This window comes from Lithohypha guttulata (assembly GCF_036872675.1).
Source record: "Lithohypha guttulata strain CCFEE 5908 chromosome Unknown scaffold_1, whole genome shotgun sequence".
Taxonomy (NCBI): Eukaryota; Fungi; Ascomycota; class Eurotiomycetes; order Chaetothyriales; family Trichomeriaceae; genus Lithohypha; species Lithohypha guttulata.
The window spans coordinates 3,753,437-3,772,968 of NW_027042750.1; the positions used below are offsets into that span (position 1 = coordinate 3,753,437).

Below are 19,532 nucleotides of genomic sequence, written 5' to 3' on the forward strand. Positions count from 1 at the left end.
CTTCTATCAAAGAAGACCAAGGACGGGAATACCCGCATCTTGCTTGCATAATTCAACAAGGTCGTCTTTTCAAACAGACAAGGATAGCGCTTGACGCGTTTGTCAAGTCGTAGATGTTGAAAGTGTTTGTTATGGTTGAGTCGACATCGACAGGATTGTAGGAATAATGGTAATAGAAGACGTTTGTGTTTTGCCCGTGGTGGGATGCCGGCAAACCTGCCCGTTTGGTAATCAGCTTGAGCCAGCAAGGCAGTCACGATCCTAACAAAAAGCAGTTAGGGTTGACGTGTTGGCTGCAAGGGGGATGTCTGACGTCCGCTCGTCAGGGACAATGGACTTTTGCTTGGGAGAGCGTTGTCTGACTCAATGTCTATCTAAGATCTTGTCGTGTCTGTTCTTGTCTCATATCACATGCTTCTCATATCATTGCAGTCCTTTCACCCAAAGCCTCAACCCACTGGCCGCAGCACCAATCTCACAGACTTCACATACTCTGCAAGTTTGTCCTTTGTACTCTGTTTGATACTTTGAGCCATCGTAGGGACAGCTCACACTCTGACTTCCGCTATATATGGGTGTGTAAGAAGCAGCACAGATATCAAAATCGGCGAATTGGTCGTATTCAATGTCGATCTGGTCCTGCGAACCAGCTCGTTCTGCTTGTTGTTTGGTTTTCTTGGCCTGGAGAAGCAGTTAGTACCACAGTTCAGAGACAACTCAGCATTGACGACGTACCTGATCGAGAAGTTTGGCTGCGCCACTATTGTTCGCCAAGACTCTATTGGCGAAGGACAGAGCGCTGGAATACTGCTTGTTTGTGAAAGCCAACCTCATCGCTGCCATCAGAGCCAATTGACGATGTGAGACATCGAGCTTAGGCACTGTGAAGTAAGCGGAAAGCTCTAGTTGTCTCTTAAGATCACCTTCCCCGCTAGAGGCTGCTAGTGTTCTTCTCTCAAGCTCAATGTTCATAGCTAGGGCATATTCCATCGATTTTGTTATTAGGGCTTTGGCATCGTCGACTTGCGACTGTGAGCTGACCACATTGACAAGCAGTGCCTGCAACATGCGTTTGAAGATGACTACACCGTCTTCAAGTTTGTTGGTACGCATTGCGACGTAACCTTCCTGCAAGTCGTTTGACGTTAAGGATTCAAGATTTCGTGGTATGATTGGTAATACTTTGCGTGAATCTATTTCGTCGATATTTCTTCGGACATGATTGACGATTGATGTCAAGCCTGTACTGGCAGGCAAGAATGTTCGCGATGCTTGGTAGATCTCCATGAATCTTGGTTTCAGAGGCGTAAAAGAGACTGCACCGACTTGTCTGTTTAGCAGCTGCATGGCAGAATCGAATGAGCCGCCGGCAACGTGATCTGCTGCGAGTGGAGAGTTCCTCGACCAGATATCTGCCTCTGAAGTGCCTGGACCTGTAGTATCAGTAGGCACATCAGGGTTGTCTACATTGACAAAATCGGAATCATCGCCTGCAGGCTCGAGCCCGGCGTCATCACCCATATCCCAAGCATCGCCAGGGTCTTCGTCATCGCCTGCAACAACGCCATCTTGATCGCGGGTCGCAACGGGTAGGTCTTCCTCTAATAGGTTTGGTTCAGCATCGTCAACTGGGCCACTAACCTCGCCTAGAAGTGCTTTCTCGAAAGACGAATGTGCGGCTTCCTTGACAGGCCAATTTGATTTGAAAGTTGGTGCAACAGCACTAGGAGCCTTGAGCCCTCCCTCAACACTTGGCATTGAGATCTCGGCGTCAGTCAGACCAGTCATCTCGAGGATCGTTTCGCACTCTTCGACGAGACCGTGCGATTTCGCCGTCAGATACGCTAATGGGTAAAGGTCGATTTCCTTGAACATTTGTATCCTACTTTCCACATCACCGAGATAAAGTGCATTCTGAAATCGAGAAACAAAATCACCACGATGCTCAGCAATCTTAGCCATACGAGTCAGCTTTTCACCATCACCGGTGCACAAGTACAGAAAAGATAGTTTGTCGAAGTTGCGCATTTTCTGATATGTCATTTCGACAATTTGATGGTTGCCGTGTATTAGAGCTTCCGACCCGAGTCGTTGCCAGAGTTTGGGTTTGTCGATTTGCTTGGCCATTTCTGTAGCCACTTCAAGATTGCCACATTCGATGGCCAGCTCAAAACGCGTTTGTGGGTCTTGTACAAATTGGAGGGCAATTTCCGGGTAGCCCTTCTTTTGCAGGTATGAGATTATGCTCTGTCCAACGAGGCTCGAAGTCTTGATAATCTGCAGCATTTCGTCATAGTTTCGCTTGACCAGGGCAAGCTTGAACCGATATTCGGTAGGGTCGATGGTGAGTACCCGTGGCTTCGCTGCGCGATCCAAGCAATAGACGCTTCTACCTTTGACCTTGACCAGATACATGGTTTGGTCGAGTGTCCTCACAATACCATTATCTCCATTGAGAAGGGTGTATTTGATGTGATTGAGTGTGGAGTAGAGCAGGACCCCGGAATCGTCCCAGGTGGCGCTTTTGATTCGGATGGTCTCATGTAACGTGCTTACTTGTTCCAACGATTTGGTGATTATGGTGGCGTTGTGTTTGCTAAGAAGTGCAGCGTACATGCCATCGTTCGACCATGAGACATACTTCACACCAGCTACAGCCAGCTCGGCTAACTGCTTCTTCTGCTGTATATCGTAGAGTACCACATGTGTTGGTGTGAGACAAAGAATACAGCCAGTGCCGCCGAAGACGACGTCTGTCGTACCAGAAGGTGCCTTGAAAGATTTTGTGGTTGAGTTGCTTAGGTCCTTGATATCAATGTTCTGTGTCGCAGTACTGAATACAGCGAACCTGTTGCGAGCGACGAAAACGGCAGAAGTGCCAGTGCCTTTCTTCATGTCTGTGGGATCCGATGCGCCTATAGCATCCTTGGGTAGACCTATGAGTTCGTAAGTACCGTTGTCGACAGGTGAGGTCACCAGTATTGATCTTTCTGCGGGATTATAGGATAATGTTCGTGGTGGTACCCAGCTGTTACCGAATTTGCGTAAGGAGAGTAAGGAAGGGGATTCGGCGTTCTTGGTGAAGTCGTAGGACTTGACGTGCTTGTCCTTGGTGACGTAGAAGAGGGTGTTCTGATACAGCGATGAGGCAGGTCTCTCACGCTCAAGCTTGAAGACCATGACACCATTATCGTGGCCAGCAGCAAAAAGGTTGATTTCGGGATGGGCAGCGATAACCCAGAATCGGTCGTTTTCTCTTTTGAAAGATTGTACAGCTGTCCTTCTGTTGAGATCCCAGACTCGAACAGTCTTGTCCTCACCAACTGAAAGGATCAAGTCTTGGTGTGGATGAAACAAGCAAGCCGAGGCATTCTGGAAGTGGCCTCTACATGTATCAACTTCCCAAGCTTTTGTCTCGCTCATACGCCAGAGCTTGATGAGTCTATCATCTCCAGCAGAGACAATCAGGGGCAGTGTTGGATGAAAAGCGACCCAATTGACACCTCGATCGTGACCTTCGAGTACAAACTTGACGACAGCATCTGTGTTTCCAAACATGTCGGCCTGTTGCTGGTTCGCCCTGGCCATCTGATCTTCGAAGCTCATTGAGGTAGGAGCCGAGTGCTTCTTTCTCAACCCAGAGATGTCCCATACTCTTACCGACTGATCCAGAGAAGCGGATACAATCAAATCCTCCTTGGGGTGGAATTGCGCGCACATGGCGTAGTGGTTGTGACCAGTCATTGTGCAGATCAGCGATCTATTTTGCCAATTCCATATTCGTATAGTCTGATCGTCGGATGCAGACAGGATCCAGGGTAGCTCATGGTGGAAGAAAACAGTTCGGACGTAGTCAAGGTGACCATTCAAGGTAAACAAGCAACGCCTCGTCTGATACGACCACACTTTGATCTTATAATCATCTCCTCCGGAAACGAACAGTGGTTGTGTAGGATGGAAATCGATTCCTCGTACCGGTCCATCGTGCTCTTCGAACCGATCGATCAACGTGCCCATGCGATAGTCCCATAGTTGAATAGTCGAGGAATGTAATGAAACGAGGATCCAAGGCCTGCAAGTTGCTGGTCAGTTATGGTTATACACACAAGGTTTGCCAGGGACGAACCTCTTCGGATGAAATGCTATGCCCTTCGCTCTCGACGACTTGGACTCAAACTGTACTAGGGTCAGAAGTTGTGCTTGAGGGTGGTATGCAACAGTATCGTACTTTTGTGAGCATGCTCGGTGAGGAAGCCATGCTGGCTTTGATGTGAGGAATAGCCACTCAACTTTTTCTAGTGAAGGAAGTTGTGTTCGCTACCGTGTCATCCTTTTGGTCGCGCAATCTCCTGCTCAAACCACCTGTCAGAACCTTTGCTACGACTGACTATTGCCCTGTTGACACTCTGGTTCATAGGGACATGCCGCACAGCCTTGTGGGTGGCTCCTTCCTTCCCGGTATGCCAAGCCACAAGGCTGCCGGCATCATCGATCTTGAACTCGAGTTCAAATTCAAAAGCGAACTGTTGTCACTACTTCTGGGTTTCGTGAACACTGCCAAAGGATTACTGCGGTAGTAGTCTGGACAACAAAAATTAGTGTCTGACCACTCTCCACGTGCGCTTTTTGCAAGACATGGACGTTCTTGCTTTTCTACATGCATGCATGGGAATATCTAGGTTGGTGACATGACTTTACTCTTACACAGGACATGGATCGAGCAATTGTCAGAGCCATACATGCGAACTCTCATGTAGACGATGTTGGGACTATCCAACGTAGACGCAGCAACCGGTTGCGTCAAAACTCATCAAGTGAGCTTTCGATCGAAGAGCTTCTTCCAGATGATATGGGTTATGATGCGGACGTGGAAACTGTGCATCCGGACACCTATGAAGAACCTGAATCTGATGCTGATACACTTCCATTGCCAAGGAGGAGATTCTTTACTGTCGATGAAGAGCTAGCTGCTCGTATGAAGCATCTCGGGAGCGAGCGATCAGGTTCAGATACGCCGCAGACACCTACTGTTATCCGTGGCCGAAAGAGACGAAGCTTGCATGAAGATGTTGCGCAGTTGAAACAGGGTCGATCATCCGATTTGGAGGTTACTGAACTTGTTGAACGCTGCCACTCAAATCCATCTCCACCAAGGAAAAAAAGGAAGCCAAGTCAACGAAGCAGCTCTGTCCTGAAGCCTGACACTGCAAAGACTCTCGCTGAAAGCACGGTGGCTACGGATAGTGCGAAGCAGACTGACGATAACATGGACATGACTTGATCGCTAACAGCAACGATGTCCTGCCTGTTGCAAGTGCAAGCGTGATTTCATCGACGCTAAGAAAACGCGTCAGGGGCATCTGCAGCTTTGCGGGGACGCGCATCCACCGTTAGCCAGTGACGTAACGCGTCGCGCGAAGGTTGATCCGCTCGCTCCCAAGCCTATGCTGGCGACCCCAAGCAATTATATTCCCTGCTTTGCTGACCTACCTTTACCATTACATATCTTCAACCGATCTGTTGTCTTCATCTCGTGCCTGTTCTCCCAAGCCAATCTCCCAATCGATCTTCTTACCTTTAACCGATCATGGCTCGTCGATCAGCAAGAATCGCGTCCTCGCAAGAGTCGCAGCCACCATCAAGTCCTCCTTCGACTTCTCAGAGCTCTTCACCCGCTACGGGGAGGAAGCGCAAAGCTGAGAGTGGAACTTCGCCTGTCGCAAAGCGTGGCAAACAAGATGACAAGCAGCAAACGACTATTGAAGAATCTATGGACGTTGAGAAGTAGGTGATTCAAAACTACTTAGATATCGTGCTGATCGCATAATTAGAGACGATGCCCAGCCACCAAAGCCTCAAGTCGCAGAAGAAGAGCCGCAAGAACCAGCAGAAACCAAGGATGCCCCTGTTAACAATGACGAGGCTGCGCCAGCAAAGGACGAAGAGCAAATCGACGACAAGAAAAACGACACCAATGGTCACGCCACACACGAAGCTGACACCGAGAAGACTGATACTCAAGACCAGGCACAATCAGAGCAGCCTAAAGAACCCCAGTCCGACGAGAAACAACCTGCGCAACAGGAAGACAAGCCATCTACTTCAGACGGTGACAATGCTGTCCAGCCCTCTGCCCGAGATGACGAGGTGCCTTCTTCGATTCAGGAAAAGGGAATAATATACTTCCTCTACCGAGGTCGAGTCAACATTGAGTCTCCAAATAGCGTACAGGATATAGCTCGTTCATATCTCCTCCTACGACCTCTCCCTCACGGCGCCAAGATTGGTGATGGCACTATCGGAGACGAGCACAACTGCCGACTCATTGTTATTCCCAAGAAGATGTTGCCAGTATCAGGTCGGGACAAGTGGACGGCATTTGTTGAAAAATCGAACACATCGTTTAAAGAGCTTAAGGACACCTTCATGAAAGGTGATGACAGACAGACACAAGCTGGCGCAAGCCATTCACCTGCTGCAACACCAGCTGCTGAAGGTGTATACGCTATCACTTCCACTGGTCGCGATAGTCATCTAGCATATATCCTCACGCTTCCAGAGAAGCTTGGCGATGTTCAAAACGACCTGGGTCTTCGACCTCAAGGCTCGTTCGTGGTTTCTGTAAAGAACCCCAAAGCTCCTGGTCCAGCAAATGCCAATATTGGTATCGACCCTGGCTACAGCAAGGACATCCAGAGTATATTTGGTGGTCTCCGGTGGGCACCTATGAGGTCAGATATGCTCAACTACGAAGGCTGTCAATTTTTGATGATTGGCGAAGATGGAGGACTGGATAGCGCTACCGAGGCTCAGGCTGGTGATGAAAACAAAAAAGATGCCAAAGAAGAGTTGGAGAAGCTTGAAGGAGAAGATGAAGTCCGAATTGAACATCTAAAAGGTAAATTCCATCTTCTAGTTGCACATCATCGTCGTTCTAACATCGTATTTCACAGGTGACGATGCAATCTTCGCAGACTTGGGCACAAACGCCAAAGACTACCCCAGTCTCCAGACAACATGGTAGGGCATTTGTAGGATGACGGGCAGATGGCGTTTCTGTACATGCTCGAGACTAGGTGAAACTCTGCTGGAACAGGGTCGATCTGACTATAACATCTATGGCATTACTGGACGAAGTGGCTGCAGGCTCAAAACACACAGAGATAAGGAGTGTGGACCGCTTGTCCCGTGGTCAGAGTCCTTTTCGTGTACATGGAAATCTATTGAGCCACAGCCTGTGGAGAATCTTCTGGACTCTGTATTTCTACCAAAGCCATACTAACCTGGAACGGGTGATGAGTGGTGTCTAGGAGGTATCTGGCTATGAACGTGTATGGAGATCAGCTGAAGTAGATGGGCTGGTGGCTGCCCATTAGACACAATATGTACACATAGTATTGAACATTTTCCCGCAATAACACGACTCGATGGTTGTGCTGATAAGACCAGATTTATTCAAGTCAGGATTTGTTTGCGTTACTTAATAGGGCATGGTAGGGGCCACCAGTTAATCTCCGTGCTAGCATTCTGATCTCACACCTATTCCAGCACACACGAAACTCTCACATCCAAAGCAGATCAAGCGAACAAGAAATCAGCTGAAGAACAAAGCTAACACAGCTCAAAAGCAACGACATTAATAATGATAGTTATGCAACCTGCTATGCTATGTACAGACCGGTCGCAAGAAAAATCATCCTTTTCGTCTGATGCAATGACGGTAGGTAATGCACTACAATGCTGCCACGACTACTACACCTGCAAGCACAGCCAACAGAATTTCAAAAATCTTCCAACCTGATTTGTGCTTTGCTGAAAATAAATAAGGGGTATCAATAGAAGAAGAGGCACCACTGGTAGTCGTGTTCGAGTTGCTGGTTGAGAGGCCGAAAGGCAGTCCTTGGTAACTAAAGGTGACGTTCTGAGGGATGGAGCTATTGTAGCACTGGCCGTTGACGATGTCTAGACCTTTGAGGTCGTCGGGAACTTTGAAGAACATATACATCTGCTGGTTGAGGTCTTGAAAACCTTCGGTGTTGTAGGGGAAGTGATTGGATGGGTCGGTTGCTGAGGTGTTTCGGAGGAAGATACATTGAACCTGACCTGGATACTGTTTGGCCATTTCAGGATAATCGCGCATGACGTCTGGGTTGCTGGTATCGGCGACCAAGATGAACTTCCTGGTTGGGAAGGTTTGGAATATTCTGTCCAACAGGTATTTTCGAATTGAAAGCGTTGCGGAAACGTCGCTGAAATTGAGGGGTCGAGTGTCGAAGCTGCCACCAGGATAGGTCTTGTAGATGAAGTCCATGTAGTTCCGTGTGACCTGCTCAGGAGTTGTTGTTAGGTAGTGGAAGTGCATATTGGGAAGGCTCTGAGACCAGTTGCGATAGATGTCTGGCATGTTCATGAATTGAGTGAAAGGTCGAGCGAAGGAGTTGAGAAGACCTTCTTTTGGCTGGTAGATCTTGGTAACCCTCAGGATGTCGTCGATGTCGCTAATGACGGTCAAGCCGTTGTTGGAGACCAGGTAGGAAGTGGCATTTCCCGTGTCGGTACCTTGTGCATAGACATTGAGCCGCTGGGCAGGGATTTCGCCGGTACCAGGGGTCAGGTTTGAGTTGGAATCAACAGGAATGAAGACGTCAAAATCTCCCAGTTCAGTAGTGGGATATGGAAGTTGAGTGGTCTGGTTGATGCCACCAGCAGTCTGGCCTCCACCTCCTTGTGGTTCGCCATCACCACCGAACATGGGACCTGGCAAGATATTGACTGTGACATTCACGTCATCTTGCTGAACGACATATATAGATCTCGTCAGGTTTCGGGCCATGTCTTGCTCGGAAGGTTGCAGCTGTGCGACGCTCGTGTCAATCAGGAAGACGTTGGCAAGGTCGTCGATTGTATTATTGGATATGTCCGGCAGTTTATAGACATTCCCGTGCACTCTCAGGTTCCAATTCGAGCCTGTCCAATTGCCATAGCCTGGGATGTTCAGGACTTGTGTTGGCTTTGCATCCAGATCTGTGCTGCTGACACCAGCACTACTCAGCACCTGGGTGCCGGTTGGCAGATCAACCTGGTTAGGGAGGATTCCATCTGTGACATACGACGGTATAGCTGAGCCAAGGTCACTCAACAAAGAGTTCGCATAGCTACCGACCTGGGATGTGAGGCTGTCAATGATGTCCCTCCGTCGATGGTAGGCATGCTCGGGCTGTTGTATCGCTGGGGCTGGAGTGATGAGGGCGCGTTCCACATGGGCTGCGGTAGGATGCGCATCTGCGTGGATTACAAGTGCTAGCAGGCTGGTCGCCAGCAGCTCGATCGGCAGCATATTGTTCTGTCTGGCCGTATACTACAGAAGAAAAACGATGGGAAGATGCAGCGTATCATAAACTGAGCGAGTGTGGGAGTAGAATAATTACTATCGCAAGCAGGGAACTTGGAAGCATACAAAACTGTAAACACGCAAGCGAAACGCGAATTGACGTCAATTCGGGCCGGCTTCCAGGACACTTTCACACGCAAGCCACTGTACAATGTACCACTGCATAGTAATTCTCTCAACCCTCGTATCGTCCGGAAGCTGAATGATTTGACTTTCAGACTGACCACATATGTATTTCTTTACTTGAGAAATGGTTAAAACTCATCCATTGTGGCTGTAAGATAACCTCTAGCCTGGTCGTGGGTGTGCTGACACATGAAGGTTCATCTGCAGAGTGCCACAAATGGCGGATAGAAGCCGAAGATAGGCACGTTCTGGACATGCGACCCCTGGCATATCGAGCCCAAGAGCCTGCAATTGGTTGATTGCGCCACGATCGTGATCAAGCATTGTCACTGCAGGACCAAGCTTGAACCTTATTATCAGCTCGACTTGGTCTCGTGTTCCCTCGATGTGATTCTCCCACGTCCCAGGAGAACATCTCAATCCTCAGCGCGGTCCCAAACGTACCGACATGATTTCTGGCCATTCTTCAGAAGGAGTCTACCCGATGTGTGATCATTGCAGGACTCTCCGTCAGTCGACACCTTACCTCAAGAATACCCACGGTCGCGTGAATACGGATGGTTCGTCTCTTCGCACAAGGACTATGGCGTCAGCTATAGCATCACCAATAACAGCATGGCCTTGATGGCAAAACCGTAGGCTCTTAAGCCTTGCAACTCTGTAAGAGAAAGGCCTGTGCTCATACTGCTGATTGGACACTTCCTCTACATAACAGCAGCAGATTGCTCTACTGCCAATGCCATGAGCACGGACGACAACATGCGCGAACCAAAATCATTCTGGTCTAAGACCCTTGCAAGCTGTGAGGAATGCTACATTTTATCTGCATTGTTGTTATGATCCCAAGGATTTCCTACGGCTTCAAAAATCATGCCTCTGCTCTTCTCAACGCACCCTTCTCGTCTCATCCTCTCCAACTGAGTCGTCATTCGTTTCTCCTTTCAAAGGATTGATTGTCACTCTTTTAGACACCATGAAGCCCTCCACCTCTGGCGCGTTGCTCTCTGCCGCAGCTTTGCTGCCCACCATCTTTGCTCAACCCCCAATGGTACCAGGTACTGGCCTCGATCCAGAATGTATCGACCCTGCCATGCAAACCATCATTTACGAATATCCTGCATATTTCAGTACAGTGTATGAATCTGTCGGAACGATTTTCAATTTCATGGGTGGAACGAACTCTCTCGTCATTAACGACCCCCCACAGACCATCGTCACCTCCACGACGTTGACCACAACTGTAGTCACCACAGCCACGAGGACTACTACAGTCACTGAGACTGCAGGAGTCGGAGTCACTGCCACTCTGGGTGCAGGTATCGCCAGTGGCACCGTCACTAGCATTCCTTCAACTTCTCCGTTCGCACTGGCATTCATACTCGATTCAGTAGGCGGCCGTCGTCCACAGGGTTTCGCAAGCGCCGATGGCACTGAGACTGATCCAAATGATGCCGACTACTTCTCTCTGCGGAGTGGAGAACTGCGGTCATTGAGTGGCGCAAAGGTTGGACGCAACGAGTCTGATACATACGCATCCCTTGTGCCATCAGAGTACGACAACGAAATCACTGGAGATTTCTATATGGTCGATGGAGAGCTGCGTTGGGATTCCAGCGATCGTGGTCAAGCTACTTTCTATGAGTGTGGCGATGGCTTATTTGCCGGCTTTCCTGCTGCGCCTTTTAGCAATTGCACCGAGGTGACTATTGGTGGTATCTCTCAAGCCGCTTTGGAAGATGCGGGCGACATTAGCACCTCCTCAACGTCTATGACCCGCACCAGCACTTCTCGATCGGCGAGCAGGAACAGCACCAGCACTTCAACGTCTATGTCCGACTCTTCGACAAGGTCTGGCACAAGCTCTTCCAGCTCTTCCAGCTCTTCCGGGCCATCTTCCTCTTCGAGTTCCTCTAGCTCTTCTAGCTCATCTGGAGGACCTTCGGGATCCGGTGACAGCTTTACCACTTCTAGCAGGTCCAGCAGCACTTCCTCCAGCAGTTCCACTAGCAGTGTCACCGGCATTTCAACCGGATCTTCGACAACTCGTGTTGGAGGTGGAACGAGCACAACCACCTCATCAACCTCTTCCACGACGACTAGCGCTGTCAGCACTCCTGCTTCGTGCCCCGCCGATGACGGTCTCGTTGTACTCGACCTCTTCAAGATCTTCTGCGCCACTGCTCTCGATGGCCTGGGTGTTGGCACAGCGACAGAAGAAGTTGATCTGCAGGCTTGTATCGATCTCTGCGCCGATACCGAGGGATGTGTGAGCGTATCTTTCAACCGGGAAACCAAATTCTGCTATCGCCACTCCTCTGCACCAACAGCTGAAGGCACTACGACTGGCGGTCCTTTCGACAGTGCACTGGTCATTGAGCCGAATGACACCACGACCACTACCACTACCAGCAGCGGTACTTCGTCTACCACATCTGGCACAACTACTCTTACAAGCACGACCTCTGGCATTACCTCAACTTCAACAACCACAATGACCATGACCTCAAGCACCACAACCGCTGCAACCACGACGAGCGCCGGTTCTGGTGGCTCACTCACAAATGACTCACCTTGCCCTGTAGCATCAGGTACTGTTATTGACGGCTTTGAGATTTACTGCAACTTCGCTGTGGACAACGAATTTGGGATCAGCTATAATGTGCCACCACCGGTCGACGTTACCTTCCAAGAGTGCTTGGATCTGTGCGAGACAGATGAACGTTGTGTAGGATTATCTTATCTGGCCGCTTCGACCACGTGCTATCTTCACGAGGGTGAGAGCCAGGAGCCGGTGCCACGTCAAGGTGTCCACGGTGCTGTCAAAGTTGGCACTGGACCAGCACTACCAGTTGATGTTACAACCTCGACCACAACTACCAGCACGACCACTGCCACCTCCACGACCACGATTACTTCCACAGCTACTAGCACGAGCACAGGCACAAGCACAAGCACCACTACGGCTACAACAACGACTGTGGCTAGCGGTTCCCAGTACACCGGAGGTACCGTTCCAGATGTGAACAACGACGGTTGCACCGCATGCCCAGACGCAGATGACCCAATTGAGAACTTCGGCGGTGCTGACTATCTCATGATCCGGGACAGTGGCATTGACGGTCTCAATTTCGTCAGCTACCCTGACGGTGATGATTTCCCCCAGACTTTCGAAGAATGTGTCGAAACCTGCAACTTTATCACGGATGACGCTGCTGAAGGTGAACCTTGTGTCAGCGTCTCGTGGCAGACCGATGCAGCCCTATGCTACTACCACAAGAGCTGCTATGCCAACAAGACAAGTCCTGCCTTCCAGAGCGCCCAGAGGGTTCCGGAGGCTTGCCTGAACGAGGCACTTCCAAAGCGTCTGTTCCGAAGGAAGTGAGATCGTTCAGTGACATACTGAACTTACAGTCTCAGCAGCACGACTCCAGGAGAGATGCTTTTGGATAAGTAAGTCTGCTCACACCTTGAGCTAGACTATCATGGCATTTTTCGACTATCAAGCAGTAAGAGCCTGTCTTTTCACAGCGAGGTACATGAAGCAGAAAGTGGCGAAGTAGCGGTTAGTTGATTGGTGTAATCGAAGCACGAGAACGGGTGATCATGGTTCATTTTGAAGGGGTTTTGTGTGTTGTCAACAAGTTTTCACGTTTCTGCACTTTTTTAGAATGAGTCAAGATGCAATGATTGAAAATGAAAATGAAAATGAAAATGATCTTTTCAAAATGTTGCCACCCTCACAGAGTACCCTCCCTCGTAGCTGTATTACTAAAACGAATCTATGCATCCCCACTACCACCATCCTTCGCTAGTCTTCCCCTCCTTAACGGCTCCGGCTCTCCATTCCTCTTACTTCCTCCACTATTGCCACCATCTTTTCCCAATCTGCCCTCTCTGAGTGGCTCTGGCTCTGGGACAGCTTCTCTCTTCCCATTCCCACTACCGCCGAGATGGCCCTTTCCAATAGGCTCGGGTAGTGCCTCTCGAGTGTCGAGATCCCGGACTTGGTTTACGGGAGTTGTTGGGATCGCGGCTACAATGGCAGTGGAGAGGATGGTATTGATGTGCACATTGATTGGTAGGTGAAATGGTAGATTTCTTGGAGGGTTTCGTGGTGGTTGAGTTTGGTGTTGTGGAGGATGGTGTGGTATTGGAGTGAAGTGCTGTTCACAATGTAGGGGATAAGTCCGGAAAGGATATAGCAGGTCTTGATAGCTAGGAGAACAGCAACCGAAGAGAGATTCTTTACTATGTCAATAATCTCTGCGTGAAGGGAGAGCATCAGTGTAAGTAAGTAACACATATACTCGGACATCTCGACCGCCGAATCAGCCTCACTATACGCATTTCCGCACGAAATCACAAACTTATTAAGACCGAAGCGAATACACGGGACTTGTCGACCTTTTGAGGATTTACGAGAGAAGAGAGGTTCATAAGGAGATCGGTGGCTTGCGAAATCGGTCTCGGACTGGTCAATTAGGTTGAAAAACTCCTTGGCAAGGGTGGTTGTACCTGTTGTGCTCGTATTGGTGAGAGTTTGGGGCCCCCTGAACGGCAAGATAGAGGCGACTTGTGAGTCGCTTGAGGACAGGCGGCGCGACACATGCACATCCTCTCGAAGATATGCGATCATTTTATTTCATCTCCGTGTAAGTTCACCAAGCTACGACTTAGCAAGAAGACGTGGCTTACCGATGTGATTGAAAGATAGCTGTGTGATGGCTTATGACCTGCAGTAGAGGAAGAGAACCATAATCTTCTGAAAGAAGTAGTCCAGGCACATTAGGTGTGTCTCAAATTTGCCTAACGATTCGTGTTGTGGCGTGCCTTATCCTGTTTCGGCCTGTTTGCCAGGATTTCAGGCTAAGCTTGCAGAAGCTTTTGCCTGGCCTTCGCGTCACAGCGCTTAGCTAACAACTACCAAGAAACTGTGCACCCTTCCTCCGAACCTCTATCAAAGCAGCGAGAATCGGGGCGCCGTCGCACTCTTGTGCTCTTCCCTAGGCTGCTTTCGGAGCAGCAGCTGCCATCTGAGTGATCCTAGCATCCATCGCTTTGACCATGTAACCAATTGACAATTTCTCAGCAACAGTCTTGACCTCCTGATACATTCGCAAAGCGGATCTGTCAACTCTGACGGGGCGAAGCACATGACCTGCGAGTATCGATGCCCAGATCCAACCAAAGAGCTTGTTATACGCAGACACAAGGTGGTTCGGCAATACAACGTCTGTGATAAAGGCTCCGTTATTCGATTTGTGCGATCGAACAGCTCGGGCAATGGCAGGAATGAAGGCACAGAGAGCTCGGAGAGTCAGTTTGGGCTTGAGCAGTCGTGGTGCATGTTCACCAGAACCTTCAACGTGGAGGTTGACTTTGTATCCCTTGCTTAGACTATGAACGTTTAGCATCATATCTCTGGAGGCTTTTCCAGCATGACTCACGCAAGAATATCTTCCTCTGACATTCTGTAAACCCGCATAGCCTTTTGTTCTCCCTTGACTTCAGGCGATACAAACAGGAAGCCGGATGTGTCGGGCTGCGACTGCGCTGGAGTTTCGGAAGCCATTTCGCTGTGCTATCCTGATTAATGTTGACCCTGGGTGATGTGTTAGTCTGCCCAACAGGCGGGTTTGAACTCTCCTGAACTGTGGCAGGACGGATGGATCGAGGAGAGCTTGTTGAGAGACAAGAACAAATGTGTACATGAGATAGAACAATTGAGAGATCTCCTCGTCAGACTTCAAGGCAATAGGTATTTGCGTGTGAGTGACAAATCAACGCAACCTGCATCAATCAGCTCCACACGTGGTGCGTTAGGTTGTTTGCATGATCACTTCGAACCGATTCGCAGGTGTGCTCGGACTAAAGAAAGAAAAAGCCTCGTAGCGATATCATACCTCATCGATATAGAGCATGAAGTGGCAGGGAGAAAGAAGAACAAAAGGGATGTACTATTGGCCGTGATTGAGAGGCTGTGATCCATCTGCGTCGCAGCACTGTGGTAGAAACCCTGGCCTGCTGCTAAGCTCATCTAGCCACTTTGGTAGCCGTTAAGCGGGTGTAATGCTCAGGATTGATACATGAAGAGCGATCCTCTCCTGCAATTGTTATCAGGCGCAGAGCTGGCATGAAATGCGTCGTTCATTTTGTCGCACTCATATGCTTGGACGATGACTGCGGCCACGTCGTTGAACTTGGGGACAGTCTGAAAGCAGATTGCCGAAGTTTGATGCAAGTGTACTTCCAGCTGCATGATGGCTGATAATAGTCATTGGATATGATGGTTGAAGCAAACACGAAGGAGCGACACAGACTTGAATAGGCAGTCAGTATATGGCACAATTTTGTTGACTTACACTTATGGTTCGAATGTGTGGACGTAGCACCAGTAGCTCACCAGCCTCAATAACGAAACATGGCGTTTCTTAGCACTCATCTCGAATTTGTGACATGTCGATACCTGCGTGGTTCTACTACAGTACCGAGACCAGATGACCTCTTCCGCACTTGTGAAACCTGCCATTGTTTGCCCAACCTTGAATCAATATGAGCTCTGACTTGCCCTTCCTGCAGATCGCCCTCGTTTACACCATACCCATCTCAACTACTTCTCACCCTGTCACCCCGACGCCTCAGGACGTGTTGGCGCCCCTGCAAGGTCGCATGCCTGATCAAACCGCTAGTTGAGCTCGTTGATCTCCTGCTGAATCTCCATATCAAGGCCCTCGATCTCCGAGTATAGGTCATCAAGTTTCGACGCGAAGTTTGGGTGCAAGTTGTTGGAATTGACAGCAACTGCAATACCTTTGGCAACTGCAACTCGAACCCAGTGACCGGCTGGCAGCTCTGTGAACACATCCCGGACATCACCAGGATGGACAATGAATTGCTTGCCGACACTAGGATTGACGGCAGACAAGACTCGTCGTCGAAGTCCAACAGCGAGGTAACCGATCTTGAGTTTGGTAGCAATCTTGACGATCTCAGCATATGTGGTGATCGGCTTGTTCTTCAAATTGCGTAAAGGCACCATCGAACCCTTTAATACCACATCCCCGACCCACAACAAGAATTCTTTGTATGCTCGCATATTTCCAGGAGGAAGGACAACGTTATTGATCACAGTATTGTATTTCCTGTTATGCATTCGCAGAGACAAGTTGATGACAGGCGATACGACAGCCATGGCCATCAAGGAGGACTGGGTGCTCGACACCATATCTGGAGCTGCAAGGTGGTTGTCGTTCGCGACAAATACATAAACGCGATGTCCGTTGGCCATACTATGACTGTCAGCAATAGTTCGATCATAAGGCATCAAGCTTACCCTTGGACTGCAGTTTCACTCAGCTCATTGATACGTGGTTCCTTGAATACCTGTTGGGGTCGAGCGGAGAAAATTCGAAGAAAACCGCTCTGGTCGTTTGCGGCAGCCATCTTTCTAGGTTTATCGTAATCGTGGGTTAAAATCGGTCAGAGAGGATCTAGATGCCACAAGTCTTAACGATCGAGACCGCCGAAGGTAAGTTTTCGTTGTAAAGAGGATGGAAGTTGGTAAAGGAAAGAGCGAAGACCGAGAAGTATTTATGGTTTATACAATGAGGCTGTGTTAAGTGACACTGCTGAGGATGTAAACACAAAAGGTATGATGTGATCTGTTTACTGCATCATATATGTAAGTGACAGTGGCTGGGTTTCTGGTACAAACACACATCCATTGACCATGTCACTGACCCACGGACCCCTAGTACAGACATCTGTGTTCCTGCCACTGCACAAAGACGAACCACGAAATCAAACTAAGCGGAGACTCCTAGAAGCCACCAGGTGTGCAATTCAAACGTCCAGTGTTGCTTGTGTTCTAACCAGAATCTGCTTGTAGGGCCCAAAGGAAACCAAGAAAGATGTCCTTTGCGAGAAGTACGGTCTGAAAACTCTAGTCACTGGCAACGTCTCTCCTCAGATACCCGCTAGCTCCTTCCGTATTTCTTGCAACTTCTTCTTTTGCCTGCCTTGCTCGTCAAAATTATCTGGCTCCAACCACATTTCGAAAGCCTTCCTTATCATTGGCCACTCCTTGTCAATGATTGAAAACCAAGCAGTATCTCTGTTCTTGCCTCTCGATATCATATGCTGTCTGAAGACACCTTCAAACGTGAAACCATACCGTTCTGCGGAGGCTCTGCTAGGTTCATTGTCATTGTGACACTTCCACTCATAGCGACGGTACCCCAAATCATCAAAGACATGCTTGGCCATAAGGTAATGAAGTTCAGTTGATAGCGGTGATCGGGCCATAGCCGAACCATGCGCGACTGAACCCACCTCGACGACACCATTAGATGGATCAGGTCGCATGTAGCTTGCCATACCAACGACTGTGCTGTCAGAGTTTCTGACAACTACTAATGTGGTGAAATTTGAAGCAGCATTGCTGCGTTCGATCCAACTGCCTAAATCATGAGAGACAAGATATGTGTCGTTTGGAAAATATTTGATCAGCTCGTTTATGCCATTGGCACCGCCCAAGGCCTGCCATAATCGTTCTAGATGTTGCTCTCTGTCATATGGTACGAGAGTCACGTAGCGACCAGGAAGGGTGACGGGCGCCGGCGGATTGACCTTGTAGTTACTCAAATCTTCCATTGTCGACCGTGAGTCCTCGAGAGGCTGTGGTGAGTCAGCTGTTGCGAAGTCAAAAGGCAGCGAGTCACGTGCAAACAGGTAAAAAGTTACCCCTTTCCACAGGACACAAACACCTTGAAGTTCCTGATTACGATAGCCTAGCACGCAGCTCTGTTCCTCCTTATATCACGTCCCGCTTCAGAGAATGGCTATCTAAGTGGATGCATATCACTGAGTCCATTCGCACCCTGACTCTACACATCGTTTCCTGCCTATCTTGTGAAATAGCAGTGACAGACTAGTTCTTTCCATCATTAAAGCGAAGAACATACGAAACAACGAAGGCTTGTCCTGGATGGTGTGAAATCATATGTTCCGAACCCAAATGGAGGAGTAGGCGCTATGAGCATTGTCGGGACAAACAATAGATAGAAGAGAAGAGGTTTAGCTTGAGTGGGCGTGCACAGTTATGCTTTTTGATTTTGGCATCTTGTTGTGTCCCGTCGAGTCCGTCGTTGTAGACCAGCTGTTTGAAGATGAAGAAATCACGATTTCCAATCAAGCATATCTCCATCACAAACCTTTCCTGTCGCGCCGACCAACCACCGTAAATTTCACCCTCACCTTCACTTTCAGCAACCAACACATCCCCACCAGCCACAAAACAAATCACATGCCCCAGCCCCAGCTCCACCCCACAACACACCTATATAGTCCAAACGAAACAAATTCATCCCCAACAATAAAAGGACTTGAGTTGCTCTGACGCAATCATACCAAAACAACAACAACAACAGGAAGTGTGGCTCAAATATTCAAAACCGGTGTTGGACTGAACACTTGAGTCGTAGTATAAGCTCAGGTCAGTTTTCGAAAGATCCCTCCAACTTCGCAGTCCATAAAGTCCCGGAGGGCAGCTCGAGGAACTCACCAGCCTCTTAGAGAGTTTGGACGAACAAGCGCGGCACGAATCTCGAAAATGGTCCTTTTCCCTATGACATTCAAAAAAGCCACTGGTAACAGTAGGCGTTGTAGGTTTTTTGCGATTTTTCCGGGGTTCGATAAACGGTCAGGGGTTCGATTCGTGAGGTGGGTAAGGATGTATTTTTGTTTTTGGTATTGCTCGGTTGTGGTACTTGGACTCACGTATGGTTGGAGAGGGAGCAGGATGTCATCCAATCACCATGGAGATCTCGACAACCTTGTTGTTGCGATTGCTACTGGTAAATCTAGGTATTGAAAGTGGACACAATCGCCTGCTTCGCCGTCGCAATGTCCTAATCGTGCAAACATCCTTACTTCCCTGACTTCATCAGTCAAAGCTCTTCCTACCTGCGGCTCGACTCGCCATAGATAGTGAGGCAGCCTGGGGGGGACAGGTATG

At 49.1% G+C, this 19,532-nt stretch overlaps 7 protein-coding genes across 7 annotated transcripts; 2 read left to right on the forward strand and 5 right to left on the reverse strand.

Annotated features, from left to right (window-relative positions):
* Window positions 1–423: 423 nt before the first annotated feature.
* On the reverse strand, window positions 424–4,258 carry LTR64_001373 (uncharacterized protein; the record flags this gene model as incomplete). The annotated part of the gene is made up of 4 exons (XM_064895754.1): window positions 424–681; window positions 736–4,072; window positions 4,127–4,176; window positions 4,229–4,258. 4 exons carry the CDS (start codon window positions 4,256–4,258, stop codon window positions 424–426), a joined length of 3,675 nt encoding a protein of 1,224 aa, XP_064758441.1.
* A 1,329-nt stretch (window positions 4,259–5,587) lies between these two features.
* Window positions 5,588–7,024, forward strand: LTR64_001374 (uncharacterized protein; the record flags this gene model as incomplete). Its single annotated transcript, XM_064895755.1, has 3 exons — window positions 5,588–5,784; window positions 5,832–6,898; window positions 6,954–7,024. The coding sequence occupies 3 exons, from the start codon at window positions 5,588–5,590 to the stop codon at window positions 7,022–7,024; spliced, it is 1,335 nt and encodes a 444-aa protein (XP_064758442.1).
* Window positions 7,025–7,732: 708 nt separating this feature from the next.
* Window positions 7,733–9,980, reverse strand: LTR64_001375 (uncharacterized protein; the record flags this gene model as incomplete). Its single annotated transcript, XM_064895756.1, has 2 exons — window positions 7,733–9,282; window positions 9,962–9,980. 2 exons carry the CDS (start codon window positions 9,978–9,980, stop codon window positions 7,733–7,735), a joined length of 1,569 nt encoding a protein of 522 aa, XP_064758443.1.
* A 510-nt stretch (window positions 9,981–10,490) lies between these two features.
* On the forward strand, window positions 10,491–12,899 carry LTR64_001376 (uncharacterized protein; the record flags this gene model as incomplete). Its single annotated transcript, XM_064895757.1, has 1 exon — window positions 10,491–12,899. One exon carries the CDS (start codon window positions 10,491–10,493, stop codon window positions 12,897–12,899), a length of 2,409 nt encoding a protein of 802 aa, XP_064758444.1.
* A 1,621-nt stretch (window positions 12,900–14,520) lies between these two features.
* On the reverse strand, window positions 14,521–15,089 carry LTR64_001377 (uncharacterized protein; the record flags this gene model as incomplete). The annotated part of the gene is made up of 2 exons (XM_064895758.1): window positions 14,521–14,914; window positions 14,965–15,089. The coding sequence occupies 2 exons, from the start codon at window positions 15,087–15,089 to the stop codon at window positions 14,521–14,523; spliced, it is 519 nt and encodes a 172-aa protein (XP_064758445.1).
* Window positions 15,090–16,202: 1,113 nt separating this feature from the next.
* Window positions 16,203–16,960, reverse strand: LTR64_001378 (uncharacterized protein; the record flags this gene model as incomplete). The annotated part of the gene is made up of 2 exons (XM_064895759.1): window positions 16,203–16,806; window positions 16,851–16,960. The coding sequence occupies 2 exons, from the start codon at window positions 16,958–16,960 to the stop codon at window positions 16,203–16,205; spliced, it is 714 nt and encodes a 237-aa protein (XP_064758446.1).
* Window positions 16,961–17,482: 522 nt separating this feature from the next.
* LTR64_001379 (uncharacterized protein) lies at window positions 17,483–18,558 on the reverse strand (the record flags this gene model as incomplete). Its single annotated transcript, XM_064895760.1, has 2 exons — window positions 17,483–18,193; window positions 18,481–18,558. 2 exons carry the CDS (start codon window positions 18,556–18,558, stop codon window positions 17,483–17,485), a joined length of 789 nt encoding a protein of 262 aa, XP_064758447.1.
* Between the last annotated feature and the right edge of the window lie 974 nt (window positions 18,559–19,532).